The following is a 26,296-nucleotide window of genomic DNA, read 5'->3' as shown; positions in this document are numbered from 1 at the left end:
CGCTCTGTATAAAAAAGAATAAAATAATATATTTAATCAAGAAAACCTCCGACTGTACATGCAACAAACCATTGCTTCATCCCATTTTTTCCTAGACTTTTTTCTTCTGTTGTCCATCATGTCCTACCACCAAATTCGTCAAGCTTTTGAACTGGTAGGGATGAAGACTGAACGGTCCTGCTTGCGCTCCAAGTAGATTCCAACAGTCAGTCCGACGACAAACCTCTACGTTGACCATTGCAAACGCGCGCGATTCCGACAGTGCTCGAAGTTTGGTGTGCCGCATTTTAAGAAAGGTATAACAAGTGTGCTCTGATCAACCCAGTGAACGAATTTGTTATTATTGACGTCTTTTGGGTGCCAGATGGATACGACAATTGAAATCTAGTACATAGTTCGCCATTAGAGTGTTTTCTTTGTTGGACGGGTTTCGCTTTTGTTTGTCCTTATTGGCAGCGCGAGTTTGTTTTGAATGTACTTTGAATGCATACTATTAGAGCGTAGTTTGTCTTATCATATTTTACAGTGATGAGCCTTGGATTTTGACCGCAGTCGTCGGTAGCCGATAATTTTTTTGTTGTTTAGGGCAAATTTTTGGGGTTTTCTTAAAAAAAAACAGTGATTTTAATATATTTTGCAAGGTGGTTTCTAAACAAAGAGAAAACTCATATTTACTCTTTCTGGGTCAAAAAATATTATGTCAGAACTTTTGAAACAGACGTTATTACAAATCTCAAACTGCAGAACTGGAAATTTATATAAATTTGTTCCTTTTTAGTTAAAGTAAATGTGCAGTATAAAGCAGCTTTTATACATGATAATTACCAAATAACCTTAGCATTCCTGTCTATTTTTAATATTGATGCTATTTTTTAATCCTCAATATATTTTCGCACAATTTTTCATTATTTAAAGATATTTCCATGTTGTTAATATTTTTTTCAATTTACAAATTGCTCAACTGTCTTCAGATTCGATGCATTTTAAATAAGGAAATAATTTTAACTATTCTTTCATTTAGACTGAAACAGAACATTTTTTTTCAAATTTTTAGTAACGGGTACCAGATATTTATTTTTATTCGAAACGTTGTAGGTGATTATAGCATTCGATACATACTCTTTTTCAATATCTAACAATTACATAATAAATCCCAATAACCAGTCACGAAATCTACAGCGATTTAGCATAGCAGGATAAGTTTAACAACCTCTCAGAAATCACTTTCTCATATTTTGTTCTAGTTAAGTTGCACCGCGAACTGGCTCAGAGATTATACACTGGAAATTTTCGTAAATTTCGCTTGAAAAAAGAAAAAAAATAGTTCTGTCTATCAAACAACATAAAGGGGGTCACACACGTACAAGTAAAGGGTGGGTCACACATATACCTTAGTTCAGCGGTCTTCAAACTTTTATGACTTGCGGAACGCGGTCAACATTTCGATTTTTTTGAGGAACCCCCTCATCTAAACAACAATTCGAACACGTTTTTTTACTGATGAGGTATATAATATATTTACAAATACTAGTTTTACGTAAAAGTATAATTTTTTTTTAAATTTTGTAGTACCTACCTATCGATATTGTTAATTTCAATATTTTGAATTTTTGGTCGAGTCGCGGAACACCCAGAGAGGTCATGGGGAACCCCATGCAGGGTTCTGCGGAACAGTTTGAATACCGTTGCCCTATAGTTGAACGCCAAGATACTGCACATAACAGAGACTTGCCGTGTTCTGACTAATATTGCTGGTGTAACTCGGAAATATTGATATTCTTTTATATTAGTAGTCTACAGTGAAATAGCTGTGAATGTTCAGAAAAGCATGTTCACTAATTTCCGTAATAATGAACTGACAATTTTTGCTTTGGAGGAAGCAGAGGAAAAAGTAGAACAACAAAAGCAGAAAAGGGAGAAAAAAGAATGAAATTAATATTATCTGGAAGATGACATATATAGATGATAAAATCTTGCGTAAAATTGTATGAATGAAAATTTTTAACGTCCAAACGTTAATAAGTTTGTATTTTATTAAAATCTCGGTAACGTCGCTCGGATACGGCACGATGATGTGTAGACGATCATACTTCTTAATTTTGATGTGCGAAATGCTGCAACGTGTATACCAACCTTAAAATTTACCAGAAATGACGTACATGTCGAGCTTTAATAAAAACTTTAATTTATTTCACTAGTGACACTTTACTAAATACTGAAAATATTAAATCCGATAAAAAAGGAGTATTTATCGGCAAAAAGTATTGAAAAGATTGTCGCATATATTTGTACTAATTCAAGGCTTTCCAGTAACAAAAAACCTTGATAGTTGCACTTGAACACCTTGTCGGTTAATCTCGTCAAAATGCCATTAAAATTCTTCCAAAAACAGACACCGGTGACGAACTTAATTACCACTGCAATAAGAATTTAACATAATATAAAGGCCATGGGTTGAACTGTTTTAATTTCTATTTACATAAATATACAGTGTGCTTCTTTATATGTTGCACCCCTTTAAAGCCGTTTTTTTGGAGATTGAAAAAAATTGTTAAAAATAAAAGTTCTATGACTTTTCCAGAAGCGCCAGAATTTCATATCAGATCAAATAAATGCGCTTCGCAGAGGTGTTAAAATAAATTAAATTTTTTAATAATATTATAGATGATTATGTCATGTTAATATTGACTCTTCTGTCCGTAGAAATTACGTAAGCAACATTTATCAATGTTAATACAGATTGTGTCAATCAAACAAATGCCATATCGACTATAGATATGTAAAAAATTCAAAATAAGACACTTGTGGGACATTAAACATTGAAGGCAGCACGGGTGTTACAGGATAATAATACCCTAGGTTAACACTATTAAATAAATAAAATAAGCAACTAAATATTTTACCAGTACGATGACGGAATCTTTCAAAAACCTAGTTGTATATTAATTGTTTCCCCAAGTTACTCAAAGATTAACATTAAATAATAATCGCACTTTTTATTTTTATTTTTTGTCATAGCGCCATTTATCAGGATCCTAGTTATTATTTGAAAATATACAGGAAAATATAATAATGGTTAAGCTAGTGATATTGGTAATAACTATTTTGAAACTGGGTTTGCGAAAAAGTGGCTATATTTGCTGTAACTAATTGTATACCTATTATTATTTTATGCAACAAAGTACTACTGTACTCAGAGACATCAATATAAATAAATAAATGCACATCATTTAATGATAGTATGAGGTCTTCTTTGTTTCATGTCTCAGATATTGCAACATTATAATAATATTTACAAAACAGAAATAAAATAAATAAATAATTCACAAACTTATCCTTGATATACTTTTAACAGAAACAAAACCTGATTTAAGAGGGATAATGCCACCTAGAGGTTGGGAAAAAGGTGATTTTTGGGAATATTGACGGAAAAAATTGATAAAAGAAATAGGTTCTACGTTTTCAAGTTTGCGAATTTTTTCAAACGATTTGGATTCAAAATGGCGGCTGTAGGTACAGTAGGTGACAGCAAGCAACGACACCTTTTTTTCAGAAGGCTATATGGCCGGGATTTCTTATTAACGGATAGTCTTGGAACAAAAAAACATTAAAAAAAGTTTAGGAAAAAGATGAAAAATGTTGCATTAAATTTTTAATACCAATGGAAACTGTTAATAAATCGAAAAACGACAACGATGTGTCCTGAATTATGTTATTGTGAAGCTCTGTAGAAAATTTGAAGTCGATTAATTGAAAACTTTTTGAGTTATGTTTCCAGCCTGTAGGACTTCCCGATAAGATACAATACCGATATTTTTGTAAATTATCGATATCGTATTGAATCATGATTGAATTTATCGTCTTGTATTGATATCGACAATATTATTTTTGTAATATTATCGTATCGATATTGATTTCAATACGATATCGATACGATATTCAATATTTATTGATATAAAATAGTTGAAATTTATTTTTTTACTAGAAAAATTGCACTAAATTTGAATTTTTTACGTAAAAAATATTAAAATTATACCAAATTCGAAAGTATAACATTTATATTAATTTATTTACTTAATTTGAATGAACGTACAAGCTAAGAAAAAAGTAAAAATATCTATAAAATATTTTATGGAGACAAGAACAAAAAACTTAAGTGTTAAAAGATTAAATAGAACAAAAAAATTAATTTTACACTACAAATTAACTTCGCAAATTTCTTTTTTCAAGGAACTTTTCATCCACCTATTGATTAAAATTAGAGCCCGAGTACTTTCATCGTTTAAAGAACATCTATTTTTAGTTATAACTAAACCTACTTCTGAGAATAGTCTCTCTACAGGCACCGAAGTTGCAGGAGAATATCTCGTGCCATGCGCGATAATACTGGATACTCGTGATTGAAATTTCTCCACTATACTAAAACATCAGTTTCTGATCCTGATCTTGGAGTGTCCAAATATTGAATTATCTCTTTTTCCCACTTTAAAGAAACTTCTGGTTTTACAAACAGTATATTAAAATCCATTTCACCGTTATCATCATCGCGCTTTTGCTTTTTTCGTGAAGACTCGACGAGAATTTGTTTACAAATATGTATTAACATTTTTAAAAATATTGTTTTACATATTCATTTTGTGCGATTCGCGATTTTGTCGAGACCAATATTATTCGATATTATTGACAACACATTATTGACGATACAACAATAATTATCGTCAATATTTTAAAAGTTAATAGGTATCGTATTCTTGCAAATATTGTCAAAGAGAGTATTGTATCGATATCGTATCGAAAATCGATACGATATCGATATTTTTATCGAATATCGGGAAGCCCTACCGGCCAGTTAAAAAAAGTGATTTCTTCAAATACGCTTTTAAAGTATTTATTGCCATTCGGCATATACCTTCAATCGGCGATGCCTGCACCATATAATTGGCCTTCTATATTATTGATATTTTCTTCACCTTCTTCTTTCCGGCTTGATATGAATCCCAATCTGGCTTCCATTATAAATATCTAACTAACGCACGCGTTATCACAAGTTACAATAAGCACTTTTACAGTACGCGAAAAACTCGTATTCCCGATTTATCCCTCACCTAAAACTTTTTCCTATATTTTTTCACAGAATAAAGCATAGTTTAAACAAATTTTTCAAAATTCTAGAGTGGGTTTACCCCTTTCTATTGTCCAATTACTTTTACGGATTTTTTTTTTCAAATAGATAGATAAATAACATTTATTAGTCCAACTAGAACATTACAGCTTTCCTATGGGATGTCAAGTCCACTTAATACAATATAATTGCATTTTAAAAAAGGCATACAGGAGGATCCACATTAATTACAGTACAAACAATAAAATAAGTAAGATAATAAATACAATATAAACATATGATAAAATACAACCTTCAACGGATTAAAATTGTTCAATTTTGTAAAACATTTTATATCGGTATGTATTTCTTTATCGTTATTTTTCTTAACACTCATTTTTGTAAAGATAATTTGTAATGCGTTATATAAAACAATTTTGCAACACTTCATTAAAACCATCCAAATCTTTTTTCCTGAATTCAGATCTAGCACCGTCACCGCTGATACTCATTAGTTTTTTTCTTCAAACTATCCATTCTACATATAAGTTATCAAGTCAATCGGTTGCGCAAATCGACCCTGAACCGTTCTTTTTCCACCCAATAAATTTCTACATTAAATTCAGGATTTTTTCCCAGTTAAAAATACACACGCTTGTAATAATTTGTTTTGAACACATTAATAGAGCGAAGGACGCCAAATTTTCCTTCGATTAATGCTAAAATAAATGACACAAACATATACGAACAGATGACGAAAGAGAACGGCGGCTCGTTCGAATGGTGTTACGAGTGTCCGATATTTTTCTCGATTCTGCATCGTTACTTAATTTTAATTATAGTTAATAATAAATTTGTCTTCGGCACGCGTTATATCATTGGAAAGTTTGGTCTTTTCGCTTTCTATGAATGTGTTACTTGCAAGTGAACTTGTAACACTTTTACGCGAACATATCAACAACAAATAACTGGAAATTGCTCACTGCTTCACTATACATTATAAACACACGTGTGGGTTCAAACGAAAGAAATCAGTGCCGGCCCTTGCTGTTTCAATTAGAAAAAAAAAAAGATGAAAAAGTAGAAAGTGTTATCCAGAGATCCTGGTGGGAACATTTGATGGATTCTTTCTTAAGGGGGGCGTTTATATGTGCAATTTTTTGTACAGCATTTTAGAAAATCTAAGCACGCTAGAAACAATATCTCCTCACTGTACCAGTTATATAAGGTTTCTTCAGGGTATAAGACAACTGACAATACATTCAAAATAAGTAAAAAAGCATAGCTTTACCTTCTATGTTTATCTTACGTTTCCTGAATTTTGTTCATTTGTTGAACATGCAGAATTCGCGTAGGGTACTATGAACATAATCACACCCTGCAGAATGCTTTTAGGAAACTATTAACACATGCATTAACCACAACTATTGAGTAGCTTTACANTTGAACATGCAGAATTCGCGTAGGGTACTATGAACATAATCACACCCTGCAGAATGCTTTTAGGAAACTATTAACACATGCATTAACCACAACTATTGAGTAGCTTTACAAATTTGTTGGGCAAAACAGGAAAGGTACATTTTCTGATGTTTACATTGATGTTCTCCATGATTTTTCAATGCAAAAAAAATTAAAGGAATTTTCTCTAATTTCGCTTCGTTATTTCCTGAATGGATCTATTATCTATTCTATTATTGTCTTACTAAAAGTGCGAATTTCTCGTCTATAAAACGCCATCTTTAAAGAAAAACATATTTATTTGAGAACTATATTATTACTTCTAAGAGTAACGGATGTTTAGACAAGGTGTTTTCTGAGTTTATGTCATAACTCCAGGATGTTGTTCCTTTGCCTATTTTAAACAAAACATCTTAATGAAGCAAATAATCAAAGTAGCCGAGTTTTGAAATATAGGGTGTAAAATACATTTTGAAAATGTTTGGCATAGGTTAATAAAATTTGGCCTAATGATTTATTCTAACTACAAGCAACATTCACTAGATTGGTATCCAAACCTATTAATCAGTAGCGAATTATCACTGAGAACTAAATATTTCGGAATTTGTATAAATATATTTAAATCCTCATGTTCTGTCTAAGAAAACAGATGCCTTCAATTTTGTTTGAAAAAAAACAAGCCATTTTCGAATTACCTATTATTTTTTTAATTTAAAATAAGGATTTTACACAGATGAAGTTTAGAATAAAAATTTTTGTCGCACAAACAATATATAGACTTTTTTGTAACGAAAATTATTTTAAATTATGGCTGTCATCGGATGATCATAAAACATAAGGGCGTAGAAAAATTTAATTTCTTAGGATCTATGCCCCTCAGATAATTAAAATAATCTACATCAATATTTTTAAACTTTGGATCTCCACATTGTACTCAAGACTGTATTTGGAACAAAAAATTCATGTGTATTTAAAATTGTACCTTAAACGAACAATTTCGCTCTGAGAAATAAATTGTCTATTTATTTGGTAATAACTTAAAAATGTCTAGCGTTTCAAATAAACTGGAAGAATCTTTTTTCTTAGAAATAAATACCTTTCAAAATTAAATGATATTAACCAATTTCCAAAAAATTCAATGATATCGAAATTTTAACAATCTTAGTGACAGTGCCTCCTCTTATCTCCGCCACTGGCTAATAGATTTCTGTACCATTTCATTGATTTTTTTAATGAATTATATTTTTAGTTCATCATTTTACATCAAACAAAGATATTTGAACTTTGGGAACAGATAGAACAAGTGAAATTAAATTAACTTTGTTATACGAAAACCTAACCGTTTCCAAAATACGGGATGTTCAAGTTCTAGAAACTTCCCAAATGGTAAACATCTTTATTTCTTTGAAAATAATATATTACTAGAATATATAAGAAAATAACACACAGGGTATTTTCTTCGGGATTCTTATCTCTGGACCAACCATAAACATTTTTATGCGCAAGCCTTTGGTTGTCTAGTTTAGTTTCATCAATAGAATATTCATTTTTAGAAATTTTGGTATCTCCTATGAATTTTCAGTAATAAACCTTCAGAGTTAATTGGACTGAAATAGTGTTAGAGAATTCAATTTTTACAGATGAAGGAGTAATTCTATGCATAAAAATAAAAAAAACTCATAAGAACTCCTAAATTTCTTTCTAAGGTCACCATGATTTTATTTATATGTTTGGAACTGTCGTAGTACCCTTCAAAAGAATTTTATGACGTAAAGCTGCATAAACTTACATATTTTTATGATTATGAAAAAATTCTTGAATACCTTTTCTCGAAATTTATAGCAGATTCACAAAATACAAAAATTGTCCGATGTTGTATTGTCGAATGAAAATTAGTAAACCACAGACGTACGTATAAAAATGTTACGGGGTGGTCAAGAGGGTGGAAATCACAAAAAATAAAACCCTTTTAGCCATTTTCTTACGTACTACTATTGACATATTACACTTAAATAAGTAAAGGGTATATCAACTAAGAAGTTTTTGACTCAAACCGTTTCAAAATTATTTGAAAAAATATTATTTCATGGTACAAAATTTTGTATCTCGGAAGAGGTTAACTTTTCGATTTACATTCATTGACAGTCAATTTATTTGCTCCCGAAGTTATCAAGATAAAAACTATTACACTATGTATATATATTTTTAATATCAACACTCTGTATATCAAAAATCAATTGCTTTAGCCCCCCCTGTATATTAAGACTGTAATTCGTTGCATCTCAAGTAATCCGATACAAATGCTGAAATATTTTAGGTATATCTATTGAAGGTTGTCCATAATACGTCTAGCCTTGAGAAAAACTTTAAAAAATAAACGACCGAGATCTTAACCAGTTTCTGTTGCTCTTCTTTAAATCCCGTTTGATAGTTATTCGACCAGCAATACTAAGGTTAACTGGATTCACATACCAGAACTTCGTGTCACTACAAAGAATGTCTTAGTAAAGGGTTCAATTTACATATTTCGTGCCATTGTCCGTGATATAATTCGAAAATATAATAATTCATTCATTATTTCTGCAACGCAAGCTACCTGACCTTAGAATTATAGAAAAAAATGAAATCATTAAATGCAAGCGATCTGAGGCTTGTTTTATCGTGTAGTGTGGTTGTGGATTCAATACATTATTTAGTTATACCTAAAATAATGCCTCAGTACCAAAAAAAGTTGAAATAAAAACTATTTTCGTTTGTGCAATGTGTTCTATTTCTTGGAAAATAATTTTAATTTCCTTCCCTGGAAGAATCCACCTTACAGGAACACTTTGTATAAGCCCAATTTACAGTCCTTGAAGCATACCCAGTTAATGATGAAGAAGAGAAGTGGACTCCGCGATTGCATTACTTCTATTTACAGTTACTATGAATGCGTTGCGTAACCATCTTGTTTTGAAATCAAACAATGCTGTGTAGTAAAAAAATATAATTAACCCAGTCACTACACAATCTATGCTACCAGTCAAATCGAGGTTATATAACAAATTCGTCCGCTGTTTTTTTTTTTTCGAAAAAATACCATGGCTGGTACTAAACGACACTTCATTTTCCAGAAGGAACCGGAATCTACGGAACATAATGTGTAGATATTGTTAAGTGAAAGTTCTAGTGAGATTTTGAGACGCAGCGCCGCTGGAACGGTTACATCCTGTTGTGGTGCGAAAATAATGCTAATAACGTAAGTGTCAAATTTCATTTATACAAGTTATTTTTTAAGTCATAACTTCAAGAAGTAGTTCTTTGAACCAGTTTAGACTAAAAATCCTTAAAGAATCAAAGGTCTAAAAACTCTTATTTTTCAAAATCCAGGGCATTAAAGTTTAAAAAATATCACATTTATTCATATTTCTGAAGATGTTTGATTGGATTAATAATGTTTGAAATAGAGCCAAATATTCAATGAATAAGTACAAATAAATATGTCAACCACTGACGCTTTAAAATGACTACTATTTCTCCAATTTAAAAAATAAAGCTAAAATGACATTGAAACCATAAATTTGCTGAAGGATTTTCTGGTTCAAAGTACAATTTTCACGATAACAACCATTAAAAACAAAAGGAACTTTGTCGCAGGTAGACAGAACACATTGTATATCTTATATGCAATGTGTTGGAAAAGTAGTCAGTAATAAACTTGAAGAATTTTTACTTTATACAGTGTGTTAGATTATTTAAGCGACAGTAGTAGGATATTTATTCTCATTTTTAATTTTAGCACCTTTTTCTAGATACAGGATGTCAGAGTTACAATTTAGAAATAGAATTTTATTAATTTCCTGCAATTGTTGCAGCAATTTTTGTTATATATCGACATATTTTTTGTAATATTTCGCAAATCAAAATTTTGCAAAATTAGAACGTCAAAAGGTGCTATAACCTTTGGTGCACAATCACCAGCAACATACAGCGTTTTGAGATATAGACATATACGAGTATATATGATTTTTCGCGTTTTTTGAAAGAAACTGCTAATATTTCAGTGAAGATGCATTTTCTCGAAAAAAAGTTTCGAATAAAAGCTGTTTAAAATTAAATTTCCTACAAATTTGCTATGAAATTTCCCAATAGTTTTCCCGTATACTTTTTAAATGTAAATGTTTTATGTAAAAATTAATGTTTTGGAGCCAAAATAATGGTCAATTCGTTTTTAAATAACCAAAGTGAATTAGAGAAAAGAAAATTGCGGAAAATTCTTGGAAAATCTTATAGAGTTTCCCGAGATTTTTGAGGGTGTTCATTACGAACTAATTATGCGTTGTTTAATATTTTTCAGAAAAATCTGTTTCTTTGAAATTTGTAATATAATGAAACTGAAAAATTAAATTTGATGACAAAAGAAAAAGAATTTTCTGTAGCTACAAAGGTATCTAGAATTAAAAATATATATGAATATATTATTTTATATATGTATGTATGTTTAATTAAAAAAACACTTTTTTTATTTGTTACTTTTAACAATTTTTTATGGACTTCCATTTCTAGGTTTCTTATGTAAAACTGCTTCATCGCTGTCCCAAACAAATTTCAAAGAAAGCAGATTTTTCTGGAAAATATTAAATAATATTAAAATTATTCATTTGTTATGTAGATATGTATACCTTCGAAAACCTATAAAATGATACGTTTGATGGTCATAAATTTTCAAACCTCGAAAAATTGTACTTATAATTGACCATTATTTGGCTCCACAACATTAATTTTCACTTTTATACTTCATTTAAAAAATATACGGAAAAGTTATTGGGAAAATCGAAATTTTTTGTAGGAGCAATTTTGTAGAAAATTTAATTTTGAATAATTTTTTTTTGAAACTTTTTTTGAAAAAATGCATCTTCATTGAGATACTGGTAGTTTTTGGTCAAAAACGCGAAAAATCATGCTGGTAGTTGCGTGCAAAAAAGTTCACTCATTTTTTCCTTATTTTCCTGGACTAATTTATGCATCGATGATTTTTATCAAAATTACATAAAAATGTGTTGATTTAAAATTTCAACGGAATCTCACTCTTTTTTAAATTTATTAATTAATTTTTTAACACCCGGTCTCGAAAGAAAGAGAAAAATAAATGAAAAATTGTATAAGGAAATTGGTATCCACTTTTTTTGTAACACCCTGTAGATATAGCTTTTTATTTTATTTTTTCAACACAGAATAAATATTACTCATTTTTTCTTACCTCTAAAGCTGTTCGTAAGACAAAAATTGAGCTTGACTAATTCCAATTGTTTTGCGCTCCAGTGAGCAATTTTTTAAACTACAACTGCTTTCTAAAGTCACTAAGTGTGTCTAGGAATTATATCAAGACTTCAACTCTTTTCTTGGATTATAACTCTTTAACACCCTGTATCTCGACAAAAATAGGCGCCTAAATAAACAATTATATAACGAAATACCTAGCTACTTGTTTGTAACACTCTGTATAACCTTTTATTGTCATCATTTTTTTTTCAACACTGAATAAATATTAATACTAATTTTTCTCTTACTCCTAAAGCTGTAAGTGATATAAAAAATTAAGCTTGACTAATTCCAATTGTTTTGCGCTCCAGTGAGCAATTTTTTAAATTACAACCGCCTTCTAAAGTCACTAAGTGTGTCTAGGAATTCTATCAAGACATAATTAATAAATCAGCAATTTATTCCTATGTACATTCAAAAGACCTTGCACCGTTTCCATCAACAACAATGAAGTAAATGTTTATGCAATTATTGTTGTAATTCGTAATTAGTGATTCATCAATTATTTATAAGGTCTATTAGCTCTAGATTTAAATTTTATTTTCCACTTTTCTTCTAATGATACCAATCACATATTTTTTGAATTCTAGTAAAGCAACTTTTGGATCTAGAACTCAATATGTCGTCTACTGGGTTTTTCTTATTGAAACAATTGAATAATCGTTTTTATCGCAAATAAGCCATTCGCAGAACGCCCTCTATTTAACCATAACGATTACTTTGATTTCGAATTCAAATAACGCAAAGTGGTATCGAAATGTTCAAGAATTCTTTGTCATCATGTTAATTTGAGCTATTTAGGAATGATAGCACGTATTTTCTAAGCAAATTAATGCACACTTGTAGAGAAGAATAAGAATGTTTCGCAAGAGCCAAGTCATTTTAATATTTCTATAAAAACAATAATCGCCACGGCAGCCTTGATGAAATATTTCCTGAAATTTGTGCTTAGTGTTTAAGAAATATATTAAATATTTTTATGAATCACGGACAGGTTGGTGTTTGGCAATGTCTTGCAAACAAGGATGATAATGAATTTAAAACATATTAATGTGAAGAAACAATATTAATTTCAAAATTTATGCAACGAGCACCAAAAAATATTGCTCAGCGGACACCAAGACTGAAATAATAGACAATTAACCGCAGTTTAACATTGAAGAGTTTTTACTCCATCTGTGAAAAAACCTGTCACTTTTCGCGTTCGCGACTTCTATCGGTTGATGCGGGAAACGAACCTCTTTCACAAAAAAAAGCAGTAATAATAATGCATGTATTGCATTACTATTTCACTTTTCAGGAAGTGACGTCACAAAAAATTGTTTAAATATATAAACGTAAGTAATGACATCGAGAACCAGTTCAATTTTTTTACGAAGTATATTTCCTTTCCCTTTAGCATAACTCGGTTTCCGCATCAAAATTTCCGTTCTTCTCAGAACTAAATCGAGGTCAAAGGAAAAAATTACTTAAATATTTGGGCCCCATTAAAACCTAACAAACAAAAGAGTTAAGGAGAGCGTATCAGCGGCACAAAATGAAGAAAAATCTAATAACAATGATACAGTACTACACCAGGAAAATTAGCGAACATAAAAGAGAAACTCGAAAAAAGTTCTATCCGCGAGATTATTGTAAAATTGTCTAAAGGAATATAATACAAGACATATTTCATCTCGTGAGTCAAAAACATCTAACTTTTCTATTTAAACAAATAAGTGAGGAAAGCAGTTTTTTCACTTTGCAGGGAAAACCATCAATTTTAGCGAAAAGTGACTCACATAGGGAGTAAAATTATCTACAAAATGAGACTTGTTAAATTAAAATCGGTTAATAAACAAAAAAGGTATTGCAAAAAAACAAGAAAAGAGACCATTTTTTAATTTGTTTATAACTATCGCATTTATTGTTAAAATTTTATAAAACCTATGACAAGTTGAGGGTTTTGTCATACTTCAAAAGTGTGCCAAAAGTGAGTGCTGCACAAGAGTGCAGATAGACCATCGGTACTTTCCTACCCTGTATAACAAAGTTAACGTATGCTCGTTGATACATTCCTTAGAATTTCTAATAACAAATCCTAAAGTCTTACTGGCAGAAAAAGTAATAATTTCTGTGTTCCTCATAAAACTTGGTTTGGAATCAAAATAAACAAGATCTTTTACAAATTCAGGGCTATTCAAAACACTACAGTCAATTCTCAGTTTTAATTTATGGGACTTCGGGAGCAGATAGTACAACGAAAAATAATGGTACTTTGTCATATAAACATATTTCGAAATTTCAACCCTTTTTCGAGATACAAGGTGTTAATAATTAAAAATTTCATTTACTGTAAATATCTTCTGAAATAATAGAGGTACTTGAACTAAATTTGGTGTACGTTATATTGTCAAGTTTCCATAAAATATTGTAAAAGAAATGAGTACGGTCCTGTGCAAAATAATAATTGATTATATTTTCTGAAAAAGCATGCCACGGGAATCAAATAATGCCTTTTACATTTTGTTGGTATCTGTCTCTGTTTTACGGCAAACTAGATTTCTCTTTTTCCTTTCAAATTAGCCAGATACTGTGGATTTTTTAAATTCCTGTAGCTAGTTTCAACTAGTTTAAATAAAAAATAAGGTAGCATCTTCCGAATCAACAATGTTATTATTTGTTTATTACAAGAACTTCAAGATAATCATTAATTTCCAAGTAAAAGTCAACTTATTAGGTTGTCTTCAATTTCTTGAGCAAGATTTTTATTTGATGCTAGACCTTTAGCCTTAAGGAGGAATATTGTTAGTAGCAGCAATAATCATTTATTAGTTAGTTAATCTGTTTAATTTTTAATATTGAATTATTATGTAATTTTGATATTAACCTTTTAGTTAAATTTTCGTGTATTTCATTTTTTGTACATTGTTTCATACATTTATTTTTTATTTAAATTTTATTTACTGAAACGGTGTTATTTACGCAACAAAATTTACTGGCAGTAACAAATTTTTGAAAAATCTAAAAAGCGTGGAAATTAATGATTCTTTTGAAGTTCTTGTAATAATCAAATAACAATATTATTGATTCGAATGATGCTACTTCACTTTTTATTTAAATTAGTTGAAATTAGCCGAAATATTTCTAACAGGAATTTAAAAAATCCATTAGCGCACAGTATCTGGTTAATTTGAAAGAAGAGAAATCCAATTTGCCGTAACAGATATCGACAAAATGGAAGAGGCATTTTTTCTTCTATTGGCATGCTTTTTCAGAAAATATAATCTGTTACTATTTTGCACAGGACCGTACAATTTTTTTATAAAATAGTCGAATTGAATTTCCCATATCACCGCCATTGATTGCGCATTGCGCAAAAGTCTTGAAATTACAGTATTTTATGGAAACTCCTCCCAATATAGTTCAAATGTCTCTATTATTTTAGAAGATATTTACAGTAAATAAAATTATTTTTAACTACTCTGTATCTCGAAAACAGTTGAGATTTCGAAATAAGTTTATACGACAAAGTACCATTATTTTTCATTGTAGTTACTATCTGGACCCGACGTCTTATAGATTAAAACTGAGACACTCTGTACATGTTTGGTTGAAATTTCCTTGCGTAAGTCATAATACTAAATTTATTAGGGTTTAGTGGGAAATTATTTTCTAGGTATCATAAGTTAATCTGGTTTAAAAGTTTTTTTTAGTTTTTGTATCCATAAATATTTCAATATCATCTACATGCATTAAAAATTACTATGCGGTGGTCCTAAGATGGAACCTTGAGGTACACCAGATAACTATTAATATTTTGACTAAAAGTCACGATATTGTACATACTGAAATCTATATCGTAAATAAGATTTGAAAAAAAGTAGTAAGTTGTGTGACAGACCAATGAATCTTAAGTTTGTTAACAAAATAACACGAAGTTTGTAGAAAGTTTTTGAAGACTGAAAAGTCCAATACGGCAGGGGCTTTTTAAAGTTAAAACACCGCTACATAATTTATTCGCAAAAATGTTTATTCTTTTCTAACATAAACTTAATATATAATTACAGTAAACGAGGTCAAGTAATTATCACTATTGAATATGTTATTATATTGAGTAGAAAGTGCTGAAAATTTAATATAATAGAACATTTACTGTCGAATATACTATAAACAAGCATGCATTAAAATCCGACACATTAAAATCACTCAGAATCGATAGATCAGAGTTATGTAAGTTCGTTATAGATGTCAAGCAATGTCATTTGTGATCATCCTGGGATATGCAAATTATTAATATAGAATTATTATATTACACCTTCAAAAATCATTAATTTTTAAATTCGGGGAACAATCATAATATTAATTTGTGCAAATTTTAATTCCTTTCTGAACGCAGTAAGTACTCCTCCTTCCTCCTTTAGAACAATTCATTACATCATAATTGCCTTTATGATAGATATTAAATTTACTATCGAATAATTCTGCTTTAAGTATACCTACCATCATAACACCAAGTATCGGTGAATATATAAGCAGAATACTAAGTTACCACCGGGTTACCACTAGCGTTTATTAAAAAATTGTGAAGTTTTAGACCTGCGACCTTCTTACGTTTTGATAATAAAATAATAAATTATTATTGTTTCTACATTTAGTGCCACAATTAATATCAAATGTATGAAAAACAAAGTTCAGATTTTACGTACATTTTGATGTAATTAAATAAAATCTCGCATATTTTGTAGATGAGAGAGACAGATTTAAAAATGTCCATATCGGTCTGTTTTTTGTTTATTTTTGTTGGTCGTTAAAAATAATCGAGTGTCATAACACAAGTTACTTAATGTTAGTCAGTTCAGCTATTAAATGTTTCAAATCATTTGATGTAGTAGTAAAAATACTCTTTTATGGGAACGACATCCATTAGTAACTATTAGAAAGTATTCTGAATATATCCTTTATCACTTAGAGCTACAAGACAGCGAATAGTTTCCTAAATTTACTAAAACTAAGTTGAGATTCGCTCAAAAATATCTTAAAATATAGCACAATATTTCCGAAATCTTTTGTTTTACGATGGTAACGAGAAAATAACGTTAGAGGAAAATCTCTCATCGTGTGCATCATCAATCACAATCGTTAAATTTTTTAGCTTAGCCACTTTATTTGATTCAACGTGTAAATATAATTTTAAAATGATTCACTGTTGGTACCAATAAAAACAACAAACACTCTCTTTATTCTCGTATAATGCAAATTTACGTTATATATACCTACACCTTAAAAAATCTTTGCCTTAAATAATACATTTCTTACAAAGACAACAACTTTGGTGGTTAACCTTTATTTCATGTAAAAATTAACGATATAACGAGGAAGACTAAACAAAATTACATACAATACAACCAAATGGACCTGATGCTTACTAAGGTTATCAACTTTGCAACAACGGAGCCTTAACAACACAAGTTGCTCCTTTTTTATCTGTTAATTTCTTTGAGAATGCAAGGGTATCTTGATCAGTCGATTGGCGATAATCTTGCGGTACGGTTTCATCTTCAGCGAGTTCCTATTCTAGTCATTCACCTGTGCAGTTCATAGAAAAGTTCTTGATACTCATAGTTCTAAATGGATATGGGGTAAAGTAATCTATTTCTATATTAATGTCTTATAGCAATTTTTTTGTTGTCGATAAAGGGATAATGGGCGTGATAATTTTAGCACTGCTTGGTTTGTTAGCGCACACATAATATGAGGGAAACTTTTTGTGACTCTAGATTTGAACTAGAAAGACTAACCGTATTGTTAAACAACTCCATTTGCTTTCTCAAATATTTGTATACAGGGTAGTCCGAATTTTATGCAGGAAACTTCGAGGACAGATAGATCTCTTTAAAATAATAATTGCCATATAAATATAGGTCTGGAACGGCCTCGTTTTAGAGATACAGGGTGTTGAAGTTGTTAAAAAAAATTGATGTTTTGTTTATATCTCCGAAATCTCTTAACCGGTCTTAATAAAATTTGGTACAAATTATGTACGATAGTAGGCCTTGCATTCCCTAAAATATGAGCTCTAAGGGTTTAACCAGTGGTGTACAACTGGACAGGGGTCACCCCCTTTGCATAAAAAAACCTACGCCATAGTATTTTTTACAAGTTATTATAACGGATTTATATTCTAATGCACTAAATATGTAAAAAAGGTGACTTGAATTTTTTCCTTAAGGTTCACCATTTTCAAGTTATTCACACAAATACAATCCCCTTGTGGCAGACACTTCAAATCAGAATATTTCAAAAATATTTATGTTTATGCTTAAAAGTGCAATTTGTAAGCACATCAATAAAATTCTTCTCACATCACTTGTGAGGTAGCGTTCCTGGTGTGTTTTAGTTTTCTCTGGAGGCATTATCTTTACAAATAAGAAATACATTTACCAAGCAACAACAACTAAACAAGAAACAAAATTAACGTTACGTATTTACAGCAATTGTTTAAAATGCGAACCACCCACATCGATACATTTCTGACATCTTCTATTAATGGAACTAATTGAAGCTAATATCATGTGGTGGTTTTCTTTTAATTCATTACACCCGTCTTCTATTCGCTGCAGTAGTTGTGGTCTAGTATCTATTGGAGTAGAGTAAACTTTTCAGGTAGGTCACCCCAAACATAGAAGTCCAGGGAGTTTAGATCTGGCGATCTGGCTGGCCAAGACACTGGACCCTCTGCACCATTATGGTTGACATTGGCATTTGGTCTTCTACCTATCCATCATCTCATATAATTTTCATTAAGCCATTCTTGTATTATTCTCCTAAAATGCGCAGGAGCACCATCCATTTGTATCCAGCTATTTTGTCGTATATTTAATGGAACATCCTCTAATAATTCAAATAGATGGTTTTCTAGAAAGTTTAGAAATGACTCCGAATTTCATGAGGATTTTCTTGTGACCAAATATCCAGATTGTGAAAATTCACTACCCCTCGCCTTGTGAACGTAGCCTCATCGGTCCAAAGTATTTCTAGTAAGAATTCAAACAACCACTGATAAAAATTCAGGCGTCTCTCTGCATCTCCCGGAAGTAAATTTTGCACAGGTTGTAAATGGTACGGATTTCTGCCATCCTTACGTAGAACTTTTCAAATTTTCAATTTACTCACCCCAAGTTGCCGAGACGTTCTTCGTGTACTTAGCCGAGGATCGTCGTCAAATGCTTTTAAAATTTCATTTCTGTGCCTTTCATTCCTTTGTCGTGATTTTCCAAATATTGTTTTAATCCAAAAAGATGAAAGCGATGAGTGTAAAGAATTTTGTTGATGTGCTTACAAATTGCACTTACTTTTAAGCATAAACATTAAATATTCTTGTAATATTATGGTTAGAAGTGTCTGCCACAAGGGGATTGTATTGGTATGAATAACTTGAGAACGGTGAACTTTAGGGAAAAAATTCAAATTACCTTTTATACGTATTTTGTGCATTAGAATATAAATTCGTTACAATAGCTTGTAAAAACTACAGTAGTGTAGGTTTTTTTATAAAAAAGGGGGTTATTTTTTTCACAACTTCAACACCCTGTATCTCTAAAACGAGGCCGTTCCAGACCTATGTTTATAAGACAAACACCTACTATTTTAAAAAGATCTATCTGTGCTCGAAGTTTCCTGCATAAAATTCGGACCACCCTGTATAGCGTTTCAATTGACATTGAATACTTAAATCCAAGGCAGATCGGTAGACATATAAAAAAAAATTATAAGACCGACGCATACCAAGGCTAACGAAAATAAATAATGGAATAATTTGTGGAAATATTGAAATATTTTGCGTACAAATCCCACAGATTTCAGGACTTCGCCTTGTAACACAAAACGAAACTTGTTTCTCAACAAAAAATAGACGCGCAAGTTGTCGCACTTGATTCTTGCAACTTAAAGGTGAAAATACTCTTTGCTGTCAACATCTGCAGCCCATTCTATGCTCTAGCAAATTGATTTTAAAACAACAACCACAAAATAACATTCCGTGTTCAGTTTCATATAGAAATTTGTATTCGTTCTCTCCAGCGGTAACCTTTGGCATCTAGCCAAAGTTTTATTTCCATAATAACAAAACTTCGCCACTTCAAACCACAAAAAAAAATATGTGTGTTGCACCTGCAATTAAATCTACGACTGTTTTACTTTAACGTACAATCAAAATTGAAATTAACCAATCCATTAGACCCTAAAAAGTTTACGAGACTGTGCAATTATAATTAAACATCGATGTAATTATGTTGGCTAATTCTGAAATAGCTAATACATATTTCATTTCAAACAAATAAACGTGGTGTCGGACGTCAACCAAAACGTACCAAAAAGAAAACATCTTACTGTCCTAATCATTGCCACTGAACACAATTCACCGTTTTCTAAAGTTCCTATACAGTCCAATCAATCTGTTACGGCCTAATGCTTTTACAAAAAATACCACCTGGCAACAAAAAAAAATAGTTTATATATATCAAAAAATATGGTGATATAGGAAAAAAAATTCTAAGATCGTGTTTTTTCCTGTGGCGCATAAACGGCGAAGTTAACCTAAAAAATTCATAAAAGTCAAAAAAAACGGTTTTTCGCAAATAAAAAGAAACTTAAACTCCAATCGAAAAAAGTTAAATGAGAAAGTTGTAGCTATTAAAAGAACCGATCAATTTCGTATTTTTAAAAAAATCGATTCTTATAAACCTTGTCCACTTAGTGCGCGTAAGTCCAATATCTAGGTTATAAAAGATATAACTTAATTTTTTTTTCTACAGAGTTGCCTACTTTCCCGAGCTGCACAAAATGAAAATATACATACAGGGTGTTCAGTTTTTCCTGGGCAGGTACCAACTTAATTTTTTTTTATTAATCTAATGAAATCATAAAACACAAGGTGTCCTATTTGAAAAAGTCGAGATTTTTCAATTTTTAAATTATCAGGTTTGGCACGATTTTTTTGCCCCCTGTATATCGCAGATCAACTTTTGATACGTTTTTTGAAAGAGCCATCTTCACTCTACAGTTCCTGAAAAAAAAAAATTCTAGCTGTCATACAATCATAGTTATGTCAACTACTAGAAGTGACGAAACATAAGAAAAAAAAAATGAAAAGTCGATTATCTCGAAAACTATCAATATTTTAATAGAGATCATAACACAAAGTCCCGTTAATTTTTCACGTAGAATTCGATAATGCCATAAAAAATAAAAAATATAGGTTTCCATTTAAAAAAATTAAGTTGGTACCTGCCCAGGAAAAGCTGAACACCCTGTATATGCAAATATATTTTCATTTTGTGCAGCTCGGGAAAGTAGGCAACTCTGTAGAAAAACAAATTAAGTTATATTTTTTATTAACCTAAATATTGGACTTACGCGCACTAGGTGGACACGGTGTATTACTTTTCGAGATATATCGAAAATACCATGAAAAAATCGACTTTTTTGTTTTTGCTCTTGCAAATTAAGGTTTTAAAACTTGTCACTTGCTGTAAATGTAGCAAGCAAAAAGTGCCTTTTTTATAATTAAAAATATTAAAAATTTTTCGAGTTATATCGATTTTTCGAAAAAAGGTCTTTTCGAAAATCGGCTCTTCTTGCTCGATGGATAGTCGTGGAGAAACGAATCAGGGCTTATTTTTTTCCGTAAGAGTTGTACTTTCATAGTAAAAAAAAAGAGTGATAACGATTTTATTCATTTCAAGTGTCCAAAAATGACTGAAAAAAGAAAAATTTTTGGTCGCGTTTTTCTTGAATATCTTGTTCGATTTTCATTTTTTGATAACGTGAATTTGAAAAAATAAACGTACTAATTAAACTATTATCAACTAGTTGGAGATTTTAAAGGATAAATGTAAAAATGTAGCTAAGTTTGATATTGGTTTTGATATTCCTAACAATAATTACGCCACAATAATATCTCAAATAGCCGAAGTTACATGTAATTATGCATTACAATGTCTGTAGATGTTCTTAAAAACAAACATTTTTAGATGCAATAATGCATGATTTAAAAAGTTTACAAGAGAAACTGTTGACATTTTGCAGAGTGGACATTTAACATACGTTCAAACTAACTCCTACATTTTCAAATATTCAAAACGAATACATTTGAAACGCATAGAATCAAAATTGTCGGAGCTTAAAATCCATTGCATTTACTTCTTGGACTAGTTACTCAACCAACCGAATATTGCATACTGGTTTGCAAACAAAAAATCTGCAAGAGAAGCAACCGCGGCGTTGCCAAACTTTTGCAGGAGATTTGAAAAGAGTTCACAACCACTTTAAATCATTTCCTAGCCGCTAACATGGAAAATAAGTATTTTATAATATTAAAACCTTACACAATTTACATATTTTTATTACCCGCCACCACCGTTTCGCACCTGACTAATAACAAATCGCCCGTTTTATAGCTGTATTGTCATTCGGTGAACGCGGTTGAAGGAAAAGCAAGGACTTTTGCGTTGTAGTCGACGCACTTCTAGAAACTCAAAGTCCGCAACTGTCTAATGAGGCGGCTTATAGGAGGTGTAAGGAAACGGTTTTGCACGTCTCTTTCGCGAACTTTGTACCATTTTTTCTACCAGAATATCAATCGATGTTATCTGAAGCTCTAGATAAACAAATAATAATTACTATAAGAAGAATCCGAAACGTAGTCAGATTTTTGTTTGTATGGGGTTCGTTTCGGGAAACAAAATTAAAGGCAACGGATATTGCCAATATTTGTTGAGGAGATACAAAATAGTAATAGACAATTTCAAAATAAAGTTGAAATTATGTGTTCTTCCTTAAATGTATCCATATGATTTTGCTGCCTCATTTATTTCACTAAATATGTGTTCCCGAAAACTAATAATAAAAACGGTACACCAAGATCTTTAAGGTTTTAAGGTTTCATAGGGAGAAAGTGCAACGTCAGCAAAGACATATTAAAAAAATAATAGGTAATCATTTCCTGGTGTAACAATTTTACATTTGGCCCACGGTGTGAGTCCTGAAGAACTCCTGAATTTGCAACGTACCTAATTGAGAAATACAAACCCGTTATGTGAAACAAATTGGATTCTATTATTTAAGCTAAATTCCACAAATTCCTTCAAAAGGTCCTCAGGAACAAGAGGCGTATCATCATGAACGTTACATTCAGAATTTGATAAACTTAAATAAAGTAAATCAATCTGTACTGGCACACATTTATTAAATTACTTATTGCATTCGTTCTCTGTCTGATTTCTCTAAATTAATAAATTTGTGGATATTGGAGTAACCCAAAACGATAACTATTCCATTATTAAAAAAAAATCAATTTGCTCCGAACATTCACAATAAGACTCAAAAAGGTCAACAGCACAGAAGGTGAACTATAAATTACTGAACATTTACAAACAAGAAAATCAATTATTAGAAAACTATTTCCAAGAAATCAATAATATCTCAAAACATAACAATTTTGTAAACTAGAATGTTCAACGATGGCACTGTTAGTATGTACCTATATTGCTAAAAAAGTAATGATTTTATAATAAAAATATTATTGAAAATGATCGTTTATGCCTATGGAATTTCAACATAAACTTATACAGTTAATTTGTTACAATTAAAATTAAAAAAATTACAAAAATGAATGCAGTCCTCATCTGAATACAGTATCTACGATGATGTAATTGCAAACGATTAAAGTGTCAGTTATTTTGTTGACAAGAAAGATTTACAAATAATGTCTATCTAAATGGTATTTGTTGCTTTTTATTCGTCATTCTCCGCTGCCCTTGAAAATAGCCAGGTGTCATAACATAAAGTTATTGTTGTTCACTAAACCCTAAATAGTACAACTATTAAATGTTTAAAATCGTTTGTCTTTGTAGAAAACACTGGGGACGGCGCATTTAAAAATACAGTGTATTAATATGTAGGTCAAACCTGATATTTGTATTTTTTTTTGTTAAAAACAACTCTTAACATAACATTTTTTGTAAAATTATAAATAAACGATCTTTAATTACTTCACATTTTCTTGAACATTTCCCGAAAAATGGTTTCTCAAAATAAATTAAAAAATTTCCTCTCCAGACAAGTAATCCTTAGACACACTGTGCATTTCCTGACAGTTTAATTTGTGCATTTTCCCCAAATATTCATATAACGCAAAATTTTTTCTTCAAAATTAACTAGAAGGCTTTGTATTAAAAAAATAGAAACACATTTTTATTATATTAACTACAAATAAATAATAATTTCCGAAGGGTGTTATAAGGATAATAAAGCGCAGTGTACTTCCCGGGGGCCTCTGGACCGAGAGACGTATGTCGACCAAGAATATTGTTATCCTATAACACTCATGATGTGTTTAAGGTTTAACGACCTACTAGTCTCTTATTTAAATTGAAAATGTTTTAACAGTTATCTGGAATAACGTTCATTTGACATTTTATCTGCGCTGGCATTAATATTACTCGTAAATTTGCATGACTGAATTGATTTATTTCCATAATAATGTTTTTCAATTTGCATCAGGGCGTTTTAGATATCTACAATGGAAGGATAAGACCTCCTCTCTGTCATCTAATTTGTCTTGACCAGTGAGTATTTGTGGGCGGAGCTACCTCAGAAGCAAACTTATTGTGTCGGTCTGACTGTTAATTTTTATTTTTTAATATTCTATTTTCTGTTGGAAAACATTAGATGATTTTCAAAACATTTTCTTTGGTCAGTAACTTTCGTTAAGATATTTCCCTACTTTGATATAATAATAATAATAATTTGCCGGAAATATCATGATTGTTATCGTAAAGCAGTGGCGTACTATTTTATTTAGAAAAATATGCCACCGATACCCTGTATCTCCGTCACTGGACCATCTAAATTTTAGAAAAAGGTTCCAGATTTTGGACAATGGCATAAAGACATATGAATACATACAATACATATAAATACATGTGCCTAATTTCAAATTATTTCACTTACTAATTTTTTAATTATTTAAAAAAATTAAAAATATTTTTTTTAAGTTTAACACCCTGTGTTTCTTTTTAATGAAGCGTCCTAGATAAAACTTTATAGGAAAAACCCTTAAAATTCACCAAAGAATACGAGGTTCAACTGTTTGTGAATCATCCTGTATATCATCATCAAAAAAAATATTCGAGGTTTATCAGATAATACACAAGAAAACAAAACCATTAAGTTCTATTTGTTTCGTTACGAAGTGTTGTAGACATACAATTTAATTCGAATATATCGCATGTCATAATGCAAATTAGAAAATGATGGCTTTTGCCTCGTAACTACCGAGAAAGTGGCCTTTTACGTAAATTTCGAACTGCTCATTGGCCAGCGCTGTCAGATGTTTGATACTGGACAGACATAAGATTGTTGTTACTATAAATTATATAATTTAATTACAATCACAGAAATTATTATTCGGAATTGTGCAGTTACAGCAACAAAACAATAATTATATTAAAATTTATTGCATCTACATATTTTAAAAAATTTGGTTATTGCTGTTCTCTAGATTATTAAGAAAAAAGGTACTCTTGTTTAATTTTAATAAATTGAAATGTTTTCGATTAATTAAGTTTATANTACATATAATTTACATAAGAATATATTATTTTTTTCACCAATATATAAATGTAGTAAAATAGTATTTACGAGTATTTTTACATATATTTTTAAAACAAACTAACGGTGAAACAGGGAAAGGGGATTTTAAACCTCTCTTGTATACTGGGTGTCCGGAAGCCAATTGGCATGTGTTAAACGCAATTTCCTTTGAAAATGAATTAAATTAACTTCTGATTCTTCAAACATATTAATATTTAATTTTTTTAAATATTTTGTTTTCTGCCATTTATTTTGTTTATAGAAACTTTACAGATGTTTTGTATAACAATACTTATTTGCTGTAAAAAATGCATCGTTCTAGTTCATTTTTTTTACCGTAATTATCACTCCAAGTATTTGGATATATTCTAATCTAATCTAATTCCTCGTTTTTTGATAAATTTGTGCTTTTATTAAACTTTTTCGTGTTTAGATCAATGTATCTTTCTTCTAATTCTGACTTCATTCTTTTGTTAAATTTGTGCCAATGGCAATTTTTTTACAATTTATAATGAGCGTTCAAATAAAAACGTGGTCAAGTTGGTTCTGAAAATTTGGACGTAGGGCGTAGCGTATAGCAAATGAACTTAAACGTCATCTGTCAAAGCGCTATATCGCCGCTATCAATTTGAATATTTTCGTTTTAAAAAGCGTTGAAAGTGGTGTTTTCTCAAGAACAAAAAGTGTTTATCATAGAGTCCTACTTTAGAAATGGACGCAAGATTGATGGAATATGGAAGTATTCTATTGAGGAATGTTTCATAGAATTTCAAAATCAATTTCCCGGCGTTGTTGAGT

General features: G+C 30.5%; 1 protein-coding gene across 3 annotated transcripts in view; it reads left to right on the top strand.

The window, feature by feature from the left end:
- Positions 1–26,296, top strand: part of LOC108903694 (ABC transporter G family member 20) — a 104,925-nt gene that overhangs the window by 38,800 nt on the left and 39,829 nt on the right. The window contains exons 1-2 of one of the 3 annotated variants that reach the window (XM_018705957.2): positions 208–296; positions 9,676–9,800. The exons of 1 other annotated variant lie outside the window; for it this stretch is intronic. In XM_018705957.2, the coding sequence (XP_018561473.1) occupies positions 9,790–9,800 (11 nt within the window). In that variant the 5' untranslated portion in view covers positions 208–296; positions 9,676–9,789. Of the gene's footprint in view, positions 1–207; positions 297–9,675; positions 9,801–26,296 lie in introns of those variants that run through there. One more of the 3 variants, XM_018705959.1, reaches the window with a different exon arrangement.

The sequence above is a fragment of the Anoplophora glabripennis genome, unplaced genomic scaffold, assembly GCF_000390285.2.
Source record: "Anoplophora glabripennis isolate ALB-LARVAE unplaced genomic scaffold, Agla_2.0 scaffold70, whole genome shotgun sequence".
NCBI classification, from domain to species: domain Eukaryota; kingdom Metazoa; phylum Arthropoda; class Insecta; order Coleoptera; family Cerambycidae; genus Anoplophora; species Anoplophora glabripennis.
Note: the sequence above shows the minus strand (reverse complement) of the source record. Positions and strands in the feature narration are given on the sequence as shown.